Genomic DNA, 17,015 nt, shown 5'->3' with positions numbered 1-17,015 from the left:
AAATTTGTTTGTATAGTTGTATTTTTTGTGTGGCTAAAATAATTTGAAAATAAAAAAATGAATACTTTTGGAGGTAATGGAAAAATATTTAGAAAACATATATAAAACCGACTTGGGTTAAGTGGCTCTAACTCACTTCGGTTTTAGTCCACATGTGATCTTGTCCATTTTCAGTTTAGGTTGACTGCGTATTCGCGTCTGGTGGATTGCCTCTTATTACATAAATGATAAACAACACAAATTTCATCATCAAATCGACTGTCGTTAAGATTCCATGGACGCTCACGCTCACGCTCACTCTCATTATTGTATTGATAACGTTACGTTACGTCACGTCACGTGACCTGCACGCGATTATTTCCGTAAACCTCTATTCTGGGCACTGGGCAGTTGGGAAGATATATATGTATATATTTATTATTTAAAAAAAGGAAAAAAAACTTCACTCGGATAGCTTGAATAATAATAAAAAAAAACCATCAATGACGAATATGGTAGTACAACTACAAGCTGGACACCGCCTTAGCTGGAGACCCGCCTTCTCAACCTTCCCTCCAAATTCAAAACCTCCAAATTCAAAAGCAACTCTACTCTTCTTCTCCCCCAAACTCCAACACCACCACCATCATCATCTTCAACCTCCCGCCAAAATTTATCGCAGAGACCTAGCTTCCCTCTCATTTCTCGCTCTTCTTCCTTCTCTCTGTACACCCGCTCCTGCCACCGCTTTCTCAATCGGCATTTGTAAGTTCCCGTGCCTCTATTTGTTTGTTGTTTTAATTATTCCTCAATTTGCATTTTCTTTCTGATTTTCTCGCATTGTTTAACTGAAAACCCTAATTTCTTGATGATCCATACGCAGCAGGACCAAAGGATTGGTTGAAGGATCAAAAGAAGAAGTCCTCTAAGTTTCTATTAGCCCCAATCGATGCCTCGCGAGAGAGTCTTCGTTCCGCTTATCTCTTACTCAGTACCTCTCTCTTTCTTTATATTCATATATGGAAAATATTGGGTATATGTGTAAATCTATAATGTAACATGTATGTGCCTTACCAGTGTTAATTTGTTTTGTTTCCGACAGAGGCTAGGGATTCCAATTATTCAGATAAGGATATGGAGGAAATCCAGAGTCTGTTGAGATCTGCTGCAAGAGATTGCGTTATAGAAGAGAGGAATTCGTTTGTTGCGTTTCAAGCCAATACAGGAGTCGAGGTTATTCCTCACTGCCTTCTTCATCGTTTTATAATGATTGTGTGTGTGTTTTTTTTTTCAAAATTAAAACGTTTCAATTAACGAATTATGCACTTTCTACTCAGTTTAGGGTGTATATTTTAGAGGAATTCTGATTTCTGAAACCCACGCTTTTCAAATTTGGGAAAGAAAATTGATTTTACTTATTAGAGATTAAGTTTAGGATTAGTTAATCCGTTATTTTCTTGGCTGTCCTTTTAGTTAAACAGTACTCTTGGTAACTTTCTGTTACCCTTTGTTTGACTTGAATAAGAATTATTGAAAAAGACGAATTTTATTTGGATGCACAGGTTTGCACATTCCGTTTGATAGTGAAGAATGCAGCCTCATTGTTGGGAGATAAGGATCCTCTTAAGCTGGAGGCCGAGGCTATATTGACTGATCTTATAAGGTAACGATTGTTAAATGTATGCCATGATATGCTACTAACTACCGAGCCTTTCACTGCCTGATATATTATAATATGGTAGTTTTTACTAGGACATTCCATCTTGGATGCGATAGCTCATCAGAAAATTAGGCAATTATTCATAGTGGCTAGGACATTCTTATGGAATTTTAAACAATGCAAGTGCCCACTATTGCAATAAAATAAAGTGAATTAAAATTGAAAGCAAAATTAAGCTAAACGATTTAAAATTAACAATTGATTAGATTTTAGAGAAACTTAGGATTACAATTTTTCCTCAATATTTCATTTGAACATAATTATTCTCACTTAATTCCCCCCTCAATGAAAATTGTCAACCAAAAAACCATAATTATTCGCAAGTCTCTTGCAATGGTCATGCAAAAATATTTTACTTAATCAACTATCTATATTCCTATGATAACAAGTTAAAGTAAAACTCATCAAGCATGTGTTCTCACAAAGGTTATGCATATCACACATGTATATTTTTATCTTATATGAAACTCAAAAATTGCTATGTGATCATACATAATTTTATTCAAGGCCAACACAAAATTTCCCTTTTCCTAAGTTCATTAAAGTTTCTTAATCAATCTAATTAGTGATTAAGTAATTTGAGGCAATATACATAGAATAGAATAACAATTTAGTTAGCATTGATTTCAGAATTAAGATAAGCAATTAGTTCAAACTCAATATTGGGTTCCAATTGCAACCTTAGAATGAAAAATTAGTTCACACTAAGACTATTGTATAAAATATGTTAAACATCATCATCATATAGTTTACTAGGGAAAACAAAAGATTTAGAATTTAGAAGATGAAAATTCTTTGTAAAAACTCCAATCTTCAAGCGTTGATTCTCCTTTCTCCTTCGCACTCTAGGTTTTGTGAATTAGTTTCTCTCTCTAAAAAAAACTTGCAAAAGTCGGCCATCCTTTCCTCTTTCATAGCTTAGGTAAAAAATTGGTAACTTTTTTTTTCGTACAAAACTAGTTATATGTTTCTGACATCGCGGAGGTGTTGCAGCGCTTAAGGGTAAGCATCGTGACATTTAAGCCTGACATGCATAAAGTAGCCTTTTAAGAGAAAACCCTAAAATTAGTTCATGCTAAGACTAGTGTAAACCACATAAAATATGTTAAACATCATCATCATCACAAAGTTTACAAGGGAAAGCAAAAGATTTAGAACTTAGAAGATGAAAACTCTTGGTAAAACCTCCTCCAATCTTCAAGGCTTTGATTCTCCTCTTTCCAGGCTCTGTGAATTAGTTTCTCTTTAAAAAAATGTGCAAAAGTCGTTCATCCTTTTCTCTTTTATAGCCTAAGTAAAAAACTGGTAATGTTTTCGCATAAAACTAATTACCTGTTTCTAACATCGCGTAGGCATTGCGACGCTAAAGGGTACACTAAAGGGAAGGTGTTGCGACACTTAAGCTCTGTAATGCCCAAAGTGATTTCAGCTCCTAAAATGTTTGCAACTTTTCCAAAAATTCTTCAATATTATTTGCTTTATTCTTGCAATTCTTCAACCTGCAAAATAAATATAAAACAAGTAAAATGACAAAATTTACTATCAAACACTATGCTTTAAGGTGCCAAAATGACGTGTTGACATGCTATCAAATATCCTTAAGCTTAAGGTTTGCTAGTCCCAAGCAAACAAAACGACACTAAACAAACAATAGAACTGGCACAATTGTGAGCTGCTATTCAAACTTGCCTAAGATTATATGACTCGTATAGTTTGAGGTCAAACAAATGTTGCAACAATGATGAGAATGCTGATTCATACACTTTCCTTGCCATTCATGTTAAGTTTCGGAGGTGTGTGTCGCCTTTCATAACCAGTCATTTTGCCACTTGAATAGGATTTTGCAGACATGTATTAAAACCAGATTTTTATTCACATAAATAAACACCATAAGCTTGTTTTTTCATTTATCTATCAACTAATGTAGACATTGACAATAACAAAATCAAAAGGTCTTTCCAAGGTTGTAAGGTTAGGTTAGGCTTTGGGTCTTGGCTTATGAAATAAAGGATAAGACAAAACAAAACAAAGAAAGAGTATCCATGAATTTATTTGAAAACATAATCACTACTTCATTCAAGGGAAAACATTGTTTTCTTTTTGATTTCACACACTTTTTTTGCATCCTCTTGAACTTTTTATCGCTTTTTTTTACAATATTTGTCCTTGATCACCCCAAACTTCATTTTGTTTTACTTCTTTATCTCTCTCCACAAACTTGGTTCTTGAAGTTCTTTCCTTGAACTCTTTAGTTTTTTTTTTAATTTATATATTTATATCATTTATGAATTATCTTTAAAAGGGAGGGATTAGTGTTTAAGGTTCACATGGGTAAGGATAATGTGGTTATCTTGAAAGAAAAAATATAAAATCTCATTAAGCTCAAAGGGTCAACTAGGGATAATCCATCAATGGTAGGGTAGAAAGGCACAAACAATTCAAACAATATGCCTAAATCATCTCTTAGTATTGCCTTGCCTAGGATTTTGACTCAAGAATTGTAGAAATATCGTCAAAAATAGGACTAATCATTAGGCAGAGATATTGTAATTAATTCGGTATCATCACAGCTAAAGGATCTGAATTAATATCTTTTATTTTATGTGTATATTGCTTGATTCTAGGACTAATTAGTTGGCCTAGGTAGCTGTCAGATTTATTCTGATTTGTACAGCTTAAAAGCTGATTGTATCTTTCATCCTATATATAGGATATTGTTTGTAAAGGAAAATATATCAATATACATTTTTTCTACATGGTATCAGAGCATCTTTTTTGAGACCTCTCCTTCTCTCAGTTGTCTTCTTCCTGACCATTGAAAACCGACCATGGCCACCTCAACTGATCCCAAGACCACTGACGACAATTTTGCTATCTCCAAAAACTCCGAACCTATTTCCCATCAATATGAACAGCCTAATCTTCAAATCACCATTCATAAATTGAATGGTCAAAACTTCCTCCAATGGTCCCGATCTGTGACCTTGTATCTCACTGGTCGTGGTTGTTTGGGCTATCTCACAGGTGACGTGTCTGCACCAGCCTCCACTGATCCCTCCTTCACCAAATGGACCTCTGAAAATTCCCTGATCATCTCCTGGCTTGTCAACTCCATGGATGCTGACATAGGCCGAACCTATCTGTTTCTCTCTAATGCGAAAGAAGTGTGGGACTCTGTCAAAGAAACTTTTTTTGACCTTGAAAATTCAGCTGAAGTGTTTGAACTCAAGTCCAAACTTCGGGACCAAAAACAACAGGCTCTTTCTATAACTCAATATTATAGTATTTTGTATAATCTTTGGCAAGAAATTGACATGTTTTATGTTCCAGAGTGGAAGTGTTCTGATGATGCATCTTCCTACAAGAAAATGTTTGATTGAGAGAGACTATTTGATTTTTTGCATGACTTAAACCGGGACCTAGATGAAGTTTGTGGTCGTCTCCTTGAAAAGTCTCCTCTTCCATCGGTTCGTGAAGCCTTTGCTGAGGTACGTCGTGAGGAAAGCCACAAAAGGGTAATGATGGGACCCTTCAAACTACTGAAACAAATCATTCTGCCCTTGCTGCCCGGCGACCCAATCCCAATACTGATTCTCGTGGGCCACAACGTGACCGTCCCTGGTGTGATCATTGCAGTAAGACAGGCCATACAAAGGCTATTTGCTGGAAAATCCATGGTAAACCTGCGGATTGGAAGTCTCGAAACAGAAATAATGCTGCTGGAAACAATTTTGATGGGCATGCTCTTACTGCTGCACAACCCTCGTCATTTCCTTTCACACCTGACCAGATTGCTCAACTCCATCAGCTCCTTAACACTGCTTCCACATCTGATCTAAAGGCTTCCTCTGCCCCAGGTACTTTCAAACCACCCCTTGGATTATTGACTCTGGCGCATTTGATCATATGATTGGGCAATCACATTAGTTTACCACTTACAATCCTTGCCCAAGTAACATTAAAATAAAAACAGCAGATGGTTCTGTTTCCACTGTGGCCGGTAAAGGATCTGTTTTTCTTTCTCCTACTTACACTTAGAAATGTTCTCCATGTGCCAAATTTGTCTTGCAATCTCCTTTCCATTAGCAAACTGATAGAATCTTGTCTATCGGTAATGGAACAAAATGAAGAAAACAAACAGCAAAGAGAACCAATGGAATGGAAATAGAGATGTATTTTTGTAATAACCAGGAATTAGAGAGCCTGGACCCTCCTACAGAGACAGAGTTCACTCCAAAATATCTCCCCCCATACAAATGAAATTAATCCTCTTATTTATACATAGCCTCTAGGATAAGTGGTGCACCTAGGTACTACCCGAACATACCCCTCATAACAGAATTAGAATGTAGTATCCCCTACAGCCCTCTCCACGTGTGCCCTCTTGTGCCTCCTAGCATAGACGTATGTTAAGGGGGGTCTATCAATACCGCCGGCCTGGAGTTTCACCTTGTCCTCAAGGTGGAATTGCGGAAATTGCTCCTGAATGACAGTAAAGTCTTCCCAAGTGGCTTCATATTCTGGCATGTGTCTCCATTTGATGAGAGCCTGGGGACTAGTCTTATGTGTCTCGGGATGAATAGCCAGCAACGATTCGGGCTCTAAGATCCATTCCAGCCCAGCAGTGAGGCCCGGAGGTAGAGTGGAGGCTTGCTGGTGTGGACCCAGCGCTGTTCGAAGACAGGACACATGGAAGACTGGGTGAATGGAGGTGTAAGGTGGCAGCTGCAAGCGGTAAGCCGCGGTCTCGACGCGAGCCAGAACTGGAAACGGGCCAAACAACCTAGGAGACAACTTTTCATTGTGCCGTTTAGCAAGTGAGCGCTGCCTATACGGACGGAGTTTGACATAAACCATGTCCCCCACCTGGAACTGAACATCACGGCGTTTACGGTCAGCTTGTGATTTCATCTTCTGCTGTGCACGAAGTAGATTCTGCTTAAGTAATTGGAGGATGTCATCACAGTCGTGGAGCTCCTGTTCGACGGCTGATACTTTGGCGCTGGAGGGCTCGAAACGCAGGAGCGGTGGTGGGTCTCGATGGTAGACCGCGCGAAATGGTGTCATTCGAATGGAGGTGTGATGCGAAGTGTTATACCAATATTCAAACCACGGTAACCATTTTGCCCACTGGTTGGGTTTGGCACTGACAAAACAGCGTAAGTCTCTAGAAAGCGATTTACGACTTCGGTTTGGCCGTCGGATTGTGGGTGGTAGGCTGTACTGTGCTGCAAAGAAGTCCCTTGTAACCGAAACAGCTCCTTCCAAAACAAGCTGAGAAATATCTTGTCCCTATCGGAGACAATCGAACGAGGAATCCCGTGCAGTTTTACTATCTCTTTAACAAACACCTCTGCCACTGTCAAAGCCGAGAATGGATGCCTTAAGGGGACGAAATGACTGTACTTGGATAGTCTGTCCACGACGACCAAGATCGAATCAAAACCTTTAGATAGTGGGAGGCCTTCGATGAAGTCCATGGAAATGTCCTCCCAAATTTGCTCCGGAATCGGTAATGGTTGTAAGAGTCCAGCTGGGGATTGTGCCAAGTATTTGTTCCTTTGACACACTGAACATTCAGCCACAAATTTTTCCACATCACGCCGCATTCCTCGCCAATACAAGTCCGCTGCCAACCTCTGAAATGTTTTGAAGACCCCAGAATGGCCGCCCATGTTGCTGCCATGGTATTCCTGAAGTAGCAGCGGTATGAACGGAGAAGAGGTAGGCAACACCAAGCGACCTCTAAACTTGAGACAGCCATGAGCTAATGAGTAACCACCACATTCTCTGCCCATGGACAGTTCCTGCAGAATCTTAGAAAGAGCTGGGTCCGAGGCAACGTGAGTCTGGAGGTCTGGAATGGAAAGTATATTTGGTACTGAAATGGCAGCAAGAACCAGAAATTGGGACCTTTGTTTTTTGGCTCGTACCAGATTCTATCCAAGATAGGCATGACGGCTTACAAGCTGCAACTACCGGCTGAGGCAAAGATACACCCTGTTTTTCATGTATCTATGCTCAGACCAGCTTTGGGTCCGCACCAAACAGCTACCACCCTCCCCAAGCAGCTGACAGAAGAATTGGAGTGGCTCCTCGAACCAGAAGCGCTGTTGGACATGAGACCGGGAACACATACAGAACAGCCGCAAGTGTTGATCAAATGGCTGCATCTACCTGAATTCGAATCCACCTGGGAGGATTTAGCAACAGTTCAGCAGCAGTTTCCAGACTTCCACCTTGAGGACAAGGTGCATCTTTGGGCCGGGGGTAATGATAGACCACCACTGACGTATGTTTATGCTAGGAGGGGTAAGGGCAGAAAGAATGACAGGTCAGCAGAGAGTAGGAGTGAGGAGAGTTAGTTAGAAGGGGTTTTGTATTGTGTAAGGGGAACACGGTAGAATGGATAAGCCTTAGTATAAATAGAGGAGAGAAGGAGAGCAAAGTGTGCATTCTTTTACTGAGAAAATCTGATTGTAATTGGAGAGAACCCAGCTCTCGAATTCTGGGTATTTTCAATGAAAAGGCTGTTGAGGAGTTTTATTGAGCTTGATTATTAAATTTCTTACTGTTAATTCTAGCATTACCTTACCACATTCTTGTCGCAAGTCAAAAGTTTTGATGCATCCCTCCCGGACGTGGCACTTGTGCCAACTACAGTCCTATGCAGCATCTAGTGCACACTTGCACGCAAACTTCGCGAAGTATCTCTTTGAATTTTGCCCCTCCGCCTTGCTGCATATCCTCGTCTTCACACAGTCGGCCCCTCGACCCTAAGCAAAACCACTCTAATTGAGCTTGCTCTTCCGAGCTTTGACAATGTGGCCAATGATTCGTGCATCATTTGAAACCACATAGTTGTCCTCTGGCTCATTCTCATGCTGGCTCTCCAGCATAGCAGTCCAAGTCTTGCCCCCAAATCACCCTGCCTCTCTCTGGACGACTTGCTGAATCTTGACAAACTCGACTGCACACTACCTCTCTCTTGAGGCTTGGAGTTATCCCAATTTGCTATCTCCTATCGACATATGCTCTCTAAATTATTTGAATGGTGCTCCCATAAAACACTAAACATGTCCCATACCATGTAGTAAACTGATAGACCCCCAATTTGGCACACATGCATTAGGCACAAGAATCACGGAGGATAAGTTCGGTAGTTTTTTGGGGCAGGAAATTAATGTGATTATTTGCAAATAACTTTGGGTATTAGTTTTATTTGGAACATATTTGTGATTAAATAGCATGAGAGTGTAAGGGTTGAGGCATGTCAAATATTATTCTATATTGAGCCTTGGCTCTCAGAGAGAAACTGGGCCTCTTGAATTTCTTAGACCATCAATAATATTCACTCTCAATTTCTTCTTTATTTTCTGATTACCTTGCTGTGGTGTAACATAAACTAGTCCAATCTTGGTCTCAGTCTACGCCCATGCATAATGTCTATATGCCAGTAGTCGTGCATATGCCTTCCCACTGAACAACCCATTTGTTGTAGTGTTTTCTTCTGGATTCTTACACCAAAATTGAACAAGTACCCTGACTCTTTGAGCATATGAATTAGTTGGTTCCCTCACTTCAACTTGGGAACAACTTCTCTTCTTTTTGAGGTGTACCTCTCAAAGCATGCGACCCTTCATTCTACTTATCACTTTGATGATGATGTTGAACTAATGTCTTAGTTATTCAGACTCTTCGCCCTTAGACATGTTTACATTGCCTTAGTACCTGAGTCTTGCTGACTTTCACCCTAGGCCAACGTTGCACTGATGTTACCTTAGTACTTGAATTCTGGCGACCTTCACCCTAGGTAACTGGCTCTGTCTGTGTCTCTAGGTCTTCTTGACTTTACAAAATGGAACAACTAACGATCTCAAATAACTCATCTCGATGCTTTGTAATGGAAAACTGGTTTGCTGTTCGAATCATGAATCCCTCCTCCACTTCAATTGTTGGCGTCCTCAACAACTTGCCCACACACGAACGTACGATCGCCCCAACTATTCATGCACAAAAAAATCTAGAAGTGCACCCTTGCAGGGTGACTCTCGAGACAACTGATTCTCATATGCGCGCACGGTCCATCCAGCCATCCATCTGATCCATACTAGCATTTGGCTCCTTTGGGCTTCCCTAAAGTACCAAGTTCAATTGGTGCGGCCCTCGGGCCCCATGCAAACTCTAGCACAAGTTTGATTTTCATAGGCTTTCACGATCACTAAGATTCACTGGCGCGACCCTTTGGCCCCCATGCAAACTCTAGTACCATGTTGGCCTTCGCACGTGGTCTTCTTCGCCCTGCTGGCCTTTGATGCTTACATTCCACAACTCAACATCTTGCTCGATGCCCTAGTGTTGCTCATGTCCTCTGACATCTTTGCTAGCCAACTCGTCCCACTCAATTGTCTTGGTGCTTCCCCTCTAGGTCAAATCAAGATAACATGCAAACACTTCCAAGCACGATTGTCCTATGATGATTGTGGCCCCTACCACCTTGGTTTCCATGTGCTGCCCTCTCGCATGCACAAGTAGCAATTGAAGTATTCCTTGCCCATCTCTATTTGATTCATCCAAGTTGCCCACTCTTCGACCACTATCTTGACTAATAAACATTTGATGACCCCTATCTCCATGTGCTTCCCTCTCGCACGCATAAGTAGCAACTGAAGTATTCCTTGCCCATCTCTATTTGATTCATCCAAGTTGCCCACTCTTTGACCACTGTCATGACTAATAAACATTTGATGACCCCTGTCATACTTCGATACCCTTGTCAACAAGCTTCATTTTCAACAAAAGCGCCTCTTGCGACTAACAATGCCACTCAGGCAAACCTAGAAGCATACATTCTCAACCTCTCGATAAAGTTGTAAAGGACTTAGGTGGTATAGACGTCAACTAGCTCTTGGCTTTATCTCCCTCAATGAGAAGGAGATAGTCGAAGTCTCACTGCATCATCAGACACTCCATCACACTTGAAAGTATAAAAAATCTCCAAGAAGTTCATGATGTGCTCATTTGGCAACCCACAAAACATCGTTGCATCTTTCAACATATGAATTGTCACTAGCTTGATCTCAAAGTTGTTAGCCTGTATGGGGGAATGCAAGACACTAGACTGAAAGCTATCAAACATAGGCACAACATACTCTCGTAGCAATCTTGTATAAACCACTCGATCCTGCTCAACAATTTGGAGTAGTTGATTTCTTTCTTGTCAAATTTTTCACGAAGTTCGCTCAATTTCTAGATCAAAAGGAACCAATTCAAATCTTCTTCGCATAAATGGCGGAACAGGATACTAATATAAAACATAAAAACAAAAATCTAAATTAAGATTAGATGGATTAGTATCAATATTAACAAAAATTTGGCAATTAAATTCCTCGGCAACAGTGCCAAGAACTTGTGAAATTTTAAACAATGCAAGTGTACGTTATCCCAACATATAATAAAGCGAATGTAGAATATCGTCCCACATAAAATTTATCACTAAAAATTGTTAAGTACTAAAATGATGTCTTTTCGTTCTTATCCAAATAGTCAAATTAAGATGAGTGAATTAAAATTGAAAGCAAATTTAACTAAACAATTCAAAATTAATAATTAATCAAATTTTAGAGAAACTTAGATTACAATTTTCCCTTAATATTTAATTGAATATATTTATTCTCGTTTAATTGAAACTATAATTAATTGCAAGTCTCTCCTGATGGTCATGCAAACATATTTTACTCAATCAATTATCTATTTTCCTATGATAATTAAATTAAAGTAAAACTCATTAAGCATGTGTTCTCACAAAAGTTGTGCATGTCATAGAGGTATATTCTTACCCTATGTGAAATGCAAAGATCGCTCGATGATCATACATCATTTTAATCAAAGCCAACACAAAATTCCCTTTCCCAAATTTAGTGAGATTCCCTAATCAATTTAATTAGTGATCAAGTAATTAGAAATGTTGATGCATAAAAATTGCCTTAATTGAGTGTTTTTCATAATTGGAAAGATCCAATTATGGAAACATGCATTTAACCCCTTAATCACACATTGGGTTGACTTAATCAACCATAAAATGTGTTCTTGAATTGAAGTGGAAGAGAAAACCCTCCGTGGGTACCTGCAAGAGGAACCTTTGATGCCTAGGTCAGTTTGGATCCTCTCAATGATTTGACATAGTAACAAGCGTAAAAGATGAAATCCAAATCTCTCTAATAAGCAATGAAATTAGTATTTATAGGCAAAAGCAAATAGAAAATGTGAAAAGAAATTTATTCTCATTGGTCCACACAGGCATTAAGCGAATATGAGCCCTTCACGCAGAAGCATTTAATTAATACACTGCTTCTGCATCCGCCTTCTCCATGCTTTGCTTCAACTTCCATTTTAAATGAAACACAACGTTTTGGCATATCCTTTAATATTAATGTATATCTGTGAGTTTGAACAATTCGCTTCATATATTTATTAATTAGCCAATGGCTGAATAAATAGATACAGATACTAACAAACTAAGCACAAATATAGGAACTGACTAATAACAACTTAGACTCTATCCTAATATTCCAGCTGCACAAATATAGGAACTGACTAATAACAACTTAAGCCCTGTAATGCCCAAGTAATTTCAGCTCCTAAAAGGTATGCAACTTTTCAAAAAATTCTTCAATATTTTTGGTTTTATCCTTATAACTCTTCAATCTACAAAATAAATATAAAACAAGTAAAATGACTAAAAATTTACTATCAAACACTAAGCTCAAATTGATGTGTTTACACGCTATCAGGTGTTTTAGTTGCAATTATATAATAAACACACCAAAATTGAGCCTCAAAACATTTTTTTCGTTCCCTCGTCCATTGACATCTCAGAGAAGCGTTTTTTCTTTTTTATATATAATATTTTAGAATTAAGAAAAAATAAGTGTTTTTGGATACAAGTTGTGTATAGCTGCATATTATTTCCTTTTTTTATTTTTATTGTTTGCTTTCCATGTTGCAGATCTTTCACTTCTCTACAAACTGTGGCAAATGAAGCAGATATTCAACTTCCGCCTGAAAGGTAAATTTCACAAGTCAAGATTACAAGAAACCTTTTATACAAATATTAACAAGCATAATATAGTAATAGTATCCTCTTGAAAGTGTTGTCTCGGTCCTTTGTTATTGTGTGTTTTTCTATGTATGCGTGGGAGAATATATACAATTGAACTCATTAAAGTCCAGCTTTTTAATGTTTCTGGTTATGTTACCCAAATTGTTGCAAAACTATAATTAAGAGTTCATGACATATAGAAAATTTTCTTCCGAAAGTTGAATTTTCTTAGGATATAAAGTTTTGTTATTTGGAATAGTGCTGAAGCATTATTACTGCTCACTGATGAAGTTACAACATATATCCAGATTCTTTCTTATTTGTTTTGTATGCTGAGTGTCTTCCTTGCTTTCAATCATGTTTATAAAGTTCAAGTTGGACCAAGTGAGTGAATCTGTTTTATTAATGAGTCTGAAATTTATTTAGAACAATTTATTGAGTGCATACTGCACACAGTTGGATAGTTTTGAGCCTTTTGATAGTGATATTTTTTAAGTAGAATAAGATTGCCATCAAATTTATTAATTCACAGTTGGCTTGAGTAGCGTTTATATGGCTTTTTTCTTCCCCACAATCTGCTTGACTGGTAAGCATTGTTATCTTCCCTGCCATATCTTATAAGATTTAAATTGTAGGTTGTTGTGCAACACTGTTTCCCCCGTAAACTAATTTTGAAATGTAAGAGCAAGCTCCTTCAATATTGACTTTGTTGTAATGTTTTACTGCAGACAGAGGATAGCAGATTCACTTACGAATGCTATCTCTTTCCTCGACAAATTTGAACAGGGAATTAAAGACTGCCTCGAAATTTGACGCATGTTGTGGATATCATGCTCGAAATTCAGATGATGCACTGTTTTGTTTGATGTAATTAGTTTTTTCCCACTCTCTTTTGTTTTATTTACCATTGCTTTCCTTATTTTTCACCATTTCTTGACAATGGCTAAACTTCTTAATTTGGTACTGTTATTGAGAACTGAAGAAGCGCCAAAGTGGTGGATGTTTCATTGCTTGGTATTTCCTGTTACTCATTGAATTCGAAAATGTGTCTTTTTGTTATTCAATATTGGATGGGGAGCAGTGAATTAGAAACACAGCTAAACTTTTGAATTTCACTAGTCGTACCAATTTCAGAGTGATGTTTTTCCATTTATGTTCGTTAACCAGTTAAAACTTGCACTTGGACGTTGTTAACTTTCTGGGACCAAGTGGTATGCTTCTAGCCGATCATTGACTGGATTTCATGGCCTGTTTAAGACAAAAAAAGAAAAGTAATTTTTTTGTTTAGTTATTTACTTTTGTGGGGGGTTTGAGGTTATGTAGTTGTAAAAATGCGTGTACTAAATTTTATACAATTAGATTTTTTTTTACAATTATTATTGTCAGGTGTGCACTCTTTCTCGCCGGAGGGCTTTTGCTTTTCGTTTAAAGCAGATGTATAATCTTGCATGCATTGCTGCTTCGCGTTGTGCTTATTATATTTTATTTTATACCATTATCAGAGCTAGCTCGTATGTGGTTCAGAGCTTCTGATAAGTGTTAAGTAGTGATTTCCCACTTCAACCTTCTTGGAACTATTTCTATGCATCGAGATTAGTTGAGTGCTTATTTCTGCCTGATATACCTGTTATATTTAACTAGTGTGGACAAGTTTTTCTTATAATAATAAAATAAATGTTTATAAAATGAGCGTTATATACACTTGAATTTCTGAGGAAAACATTGCACATCTGTTTCCCGGTCTTGTAAATGGGAATTGTATTCCTTACACAAGACTACAAACGATTATGCCTACGCCTTAATCGGGAGATCACACATTGTATGATCTAATATCTATATTATGACTATTGATCCGTACCATATGGGATTGTGAACTGGGCGGGCGATCAAAGCATCCTCCTGATTCAAGTGACAGCAAGGTATTCCTTTGCATGTATATTTGTCCTAACTATAGGAAGATGTGGAGCTATGTGGAGATATTTAACCTTAAGTCTGCTGGCTCTAGGGTTTGATTTGGGGAACCAGAAGCCTGCACTAAATACAAACGACAACAAGGTGTTCCATCTGGATTGGTGTGTAGGGACCGGGGCAAACTGCGGAGCTTGTTGAACAAATTTGAAGGGTCATGAAGGAGTCCAAAATGAGCATCTGGGTCACCAATTTGTGAAAGTTTAACATGAGAAAAGCCAAGTGATGGCAGGAGATTATCAGGCCAGTCACTATAGAAATGGAAGATAGAATTGGAAAGTGTAGTTGACGGTTTGTTCATAAAATCTGCTAAAAGGAATGTGTTGGTAATTGTGCACTTATCAGCAATTATCCTCAGTACCTGCATTGCCTGTGAGTGAGTGAGGTAGTAGAGGAGACCCTCTAAAATCCACACCGTGTTCTTCTCTGGCACATACCCTGATATTTCAAGTTTTTCCAACCAGTCATCACCTTTGATATCGGCTGACACTCTGGTTAAGGATTTTGCCATTATTTCCAGATGTTGGTGATCATTTGGGGATTCCATTGCTGCTTCCAGAAGAGTGGTTTTCATTTGCACTACTTCAGGTAAATCAACTTCATACACATCACTTTCCTTCAAGCAACCTAACCGGTATGCCCTTGCGTCCATTCCTAAGCATATGAAAGAAATTAATAAATGCGGAATAAACATTGTGGATGGATTATTCATTACCCGGAGGATGCAGAGATTATCTATTATGATTTTCAAGCTACTTACATATGCAAAAGTACAATTATGCAATCTGTTAATATATATGTAGAAATTGTGATAAATTTGCTGTTTATCATTAGATTGAGATAAGAGCCTACCTGCACCAAGGAGAACCACCTGCGTTTCTCTGCCATGTAAGGAATGAAGGGCTGCTTCAAGTTTTGAATCGAACCAGAGAGTTCGAACAGCCAGAATCACTCCAGAGATTTCGCTTGCATTGTTGGCACAGTCTTTCTCTATCTTCTCATGAAGGCTTCTTAGGTAAGTCTCTCCTGCAAGTAAGGCTGCCAAAGGGTCATGGATCACGTGTTTCCAGAGTGCTCGTCCAGCAGCTGTTTGGCAGGCTGACCTTCGGAGGGCATCCCATTCTTTTTCAATTGTAGCATGCAGTTGCCGGACGGTTTCAGTGGACAGCAATTCTGGAAGTTTAAACTCGGGCCAATTGGGGACTTCAAGCAAGTTTTTTTGCTCACTCGACATTGTTGTTATAGCACAGGAAAACTCAATAAAGATTATGCAAATATTGCAGGGTGCAGATATCAGATGATAGGTTTAAGAAAAGGTCACAGGTCGTGGGTTGTTTTATATTTGGGATAAGAAAACAGAGCCACACACAAAACCAGCGCTCATAAAAAGAGCTTACCGTATCCAGCGTCTTAGAATTGATGAAAAGGAAGGTACCAATGTAGTCCACGATGCCATTTCTGTCGCCCTCTGAGTGCTTTTCTGTTTTAGATATAAAGCGACTAGAAGATGTGGCTAATGGCTACACAGGAAAATAGCGTATTATCTGATGAGTGGCTCCAAGATAAATAACTGTTTTTTTATTTATTTTTTGGCTGGTCGCTGCCGACTTGGCTACCATATTATATATATATATATAAACATAACATTTTATTTGGTACCCCCAAGTTGGCTTCTACTGTGTGCTATGAGTCAATTTGACATGGCACTTGTACTTTTATTGTTTGTTTGCATATGTCGTACAAGCCTTGGGGATGAGTAGTTTTGGTAACTGACGGTCTTAACTCCTTTAAGCCCTTTTGTGATTGCCAGGGATGTAAATGGTATGACGTTCAGAAGGGTTTTTCATTTACAGCTATTTTTATTTTTTAAAAAAGGGGAATGTTGCTTCCATTAAATAGAACCAATAAATACAAGAAGCAAATTACAAGATTGATAGCGAGTTTGGAATCGAGCCATTCCAAACAACCTCATTATCTAACCCTAGTGCTCTTTTAGCAATTTTGTGAGCCAATACATTGGCTTCTCTAGGGACATAATAAATATGCAAACCAGGGAAGGAAGATAATAAGGTATTAATATCCTTTACAGTATCTGAAAAATGGAGACAAATCCTGACTAGTATGCCTAGCTCTATTAATTACAACTTTAAAATCCATTTCAACAAGGTCAATATGTAATGAAATTGCACTACGCCACTTAAGGGTGCATAAAAGCGCCTGGGCTTCCATGACCATTGGCGAATAGTT

General features: G+C 38.5%; 2 protein-coding genes across 6 annotated transcripts; one reads left to right on the top strand and one right to left on the bottom strand.

Moving 5' to 3' along the window:
- Positions 1 to 407: 407 nt before the first annotated feature.
- On the top strand, positions 408 to 13,915 carry LOC133805188 (uncharacterized). Of its 4 annotated transcripts, XM_062243302.1 has the most exons (8): positions 408 to 744; positions 863 to 970; positions 1,082 to 1,212; positions 1,542 to 1,642; positions 3,052 to 3,138; positions 12,708 to 12,767; positions 13,333 to 13,386; positions 13,529 to 13,661. In XM_062243302.1, exons 1-7 carry the CDS (start codon positions 483 to 485, stop codon positions 13,343 to 13,345), a joined length of 762 nt encoding a protein of 253 aa, XP_062099286.1. In that variant the 5' UTR covers positions 408 to 482; the 3' UTR covers positions 13,346 to 13,386; positions 13,529 to 13,661. The 4 variants fall into 4 exon arrangements, with proteins under 4 accessions (XP_062099286.1, XP_062099285.1, XP_062099288.1 ...); XM_062243301.1 differs by lacking the exon at positions 13,333 to 13,386 and having other exon boundaries at positions 409 to 744; positions 13,529 to 13,915; XM_062243304.1 differs by lacking the exon at positions 3,052 to 3,138 and having other exon boundaries at positions 411 to 744.
- Positions 13,916 to 14,443: 528 nt separating this feature from the next.
- LOC133805187 (uncharacterized) lies at positions 14,444 to 16,250 on the bottom strand. 2 transcript variants are annotated; one of them, XM_062243300.1, is made up of 3 exons: positions 15,621 to 16,250; positions 15,130 to 15,422; positions 14,812 to 14,948 (listed from the first exon to the last, which is right to left on the bottom strand). In XM_062243300.1, the coding sequence occupies exons 1-3, from the start codon at positions 16,000 to 16,002 to the stop codon at positions 14,835 to 14,837; spliced, it is 789 nt and encodes a 262-aa protein (XP_062099284.1). In that variant the 5' UTR covers positions 16,003 to 16,250; the 3' UTR covers positions 14,812 to 14,834. The 2 variants fall into 2 exon arrangements, with proteins under 2 accessions (XP_062099283.1, XP_062099284.1); XM_062243299.1 differs by having other exon boundaries at positions 14,444 to 15,422; positions 15,621 to 16,243.
- Positions 16,251 to 17,015: the final 765 nt, after the last annotated feature.

Source organism: Humulus lupulus, chromosome X (genome assembly GCF_963169125.1).
Source record: "Humulus lupulus chromosome X, drHumLupu1.1, whole genome shotgun sequence".
Lineage (NCBI taxonomy): Eukaryota > Viridiplantae > Streptophyta > Magnoliopsida > Rosales > Cannabaceae > Humulus > Humulus lupulus.
This window is presented reverse-complemented; position numbering and strand designations above follow the sequence as displayed.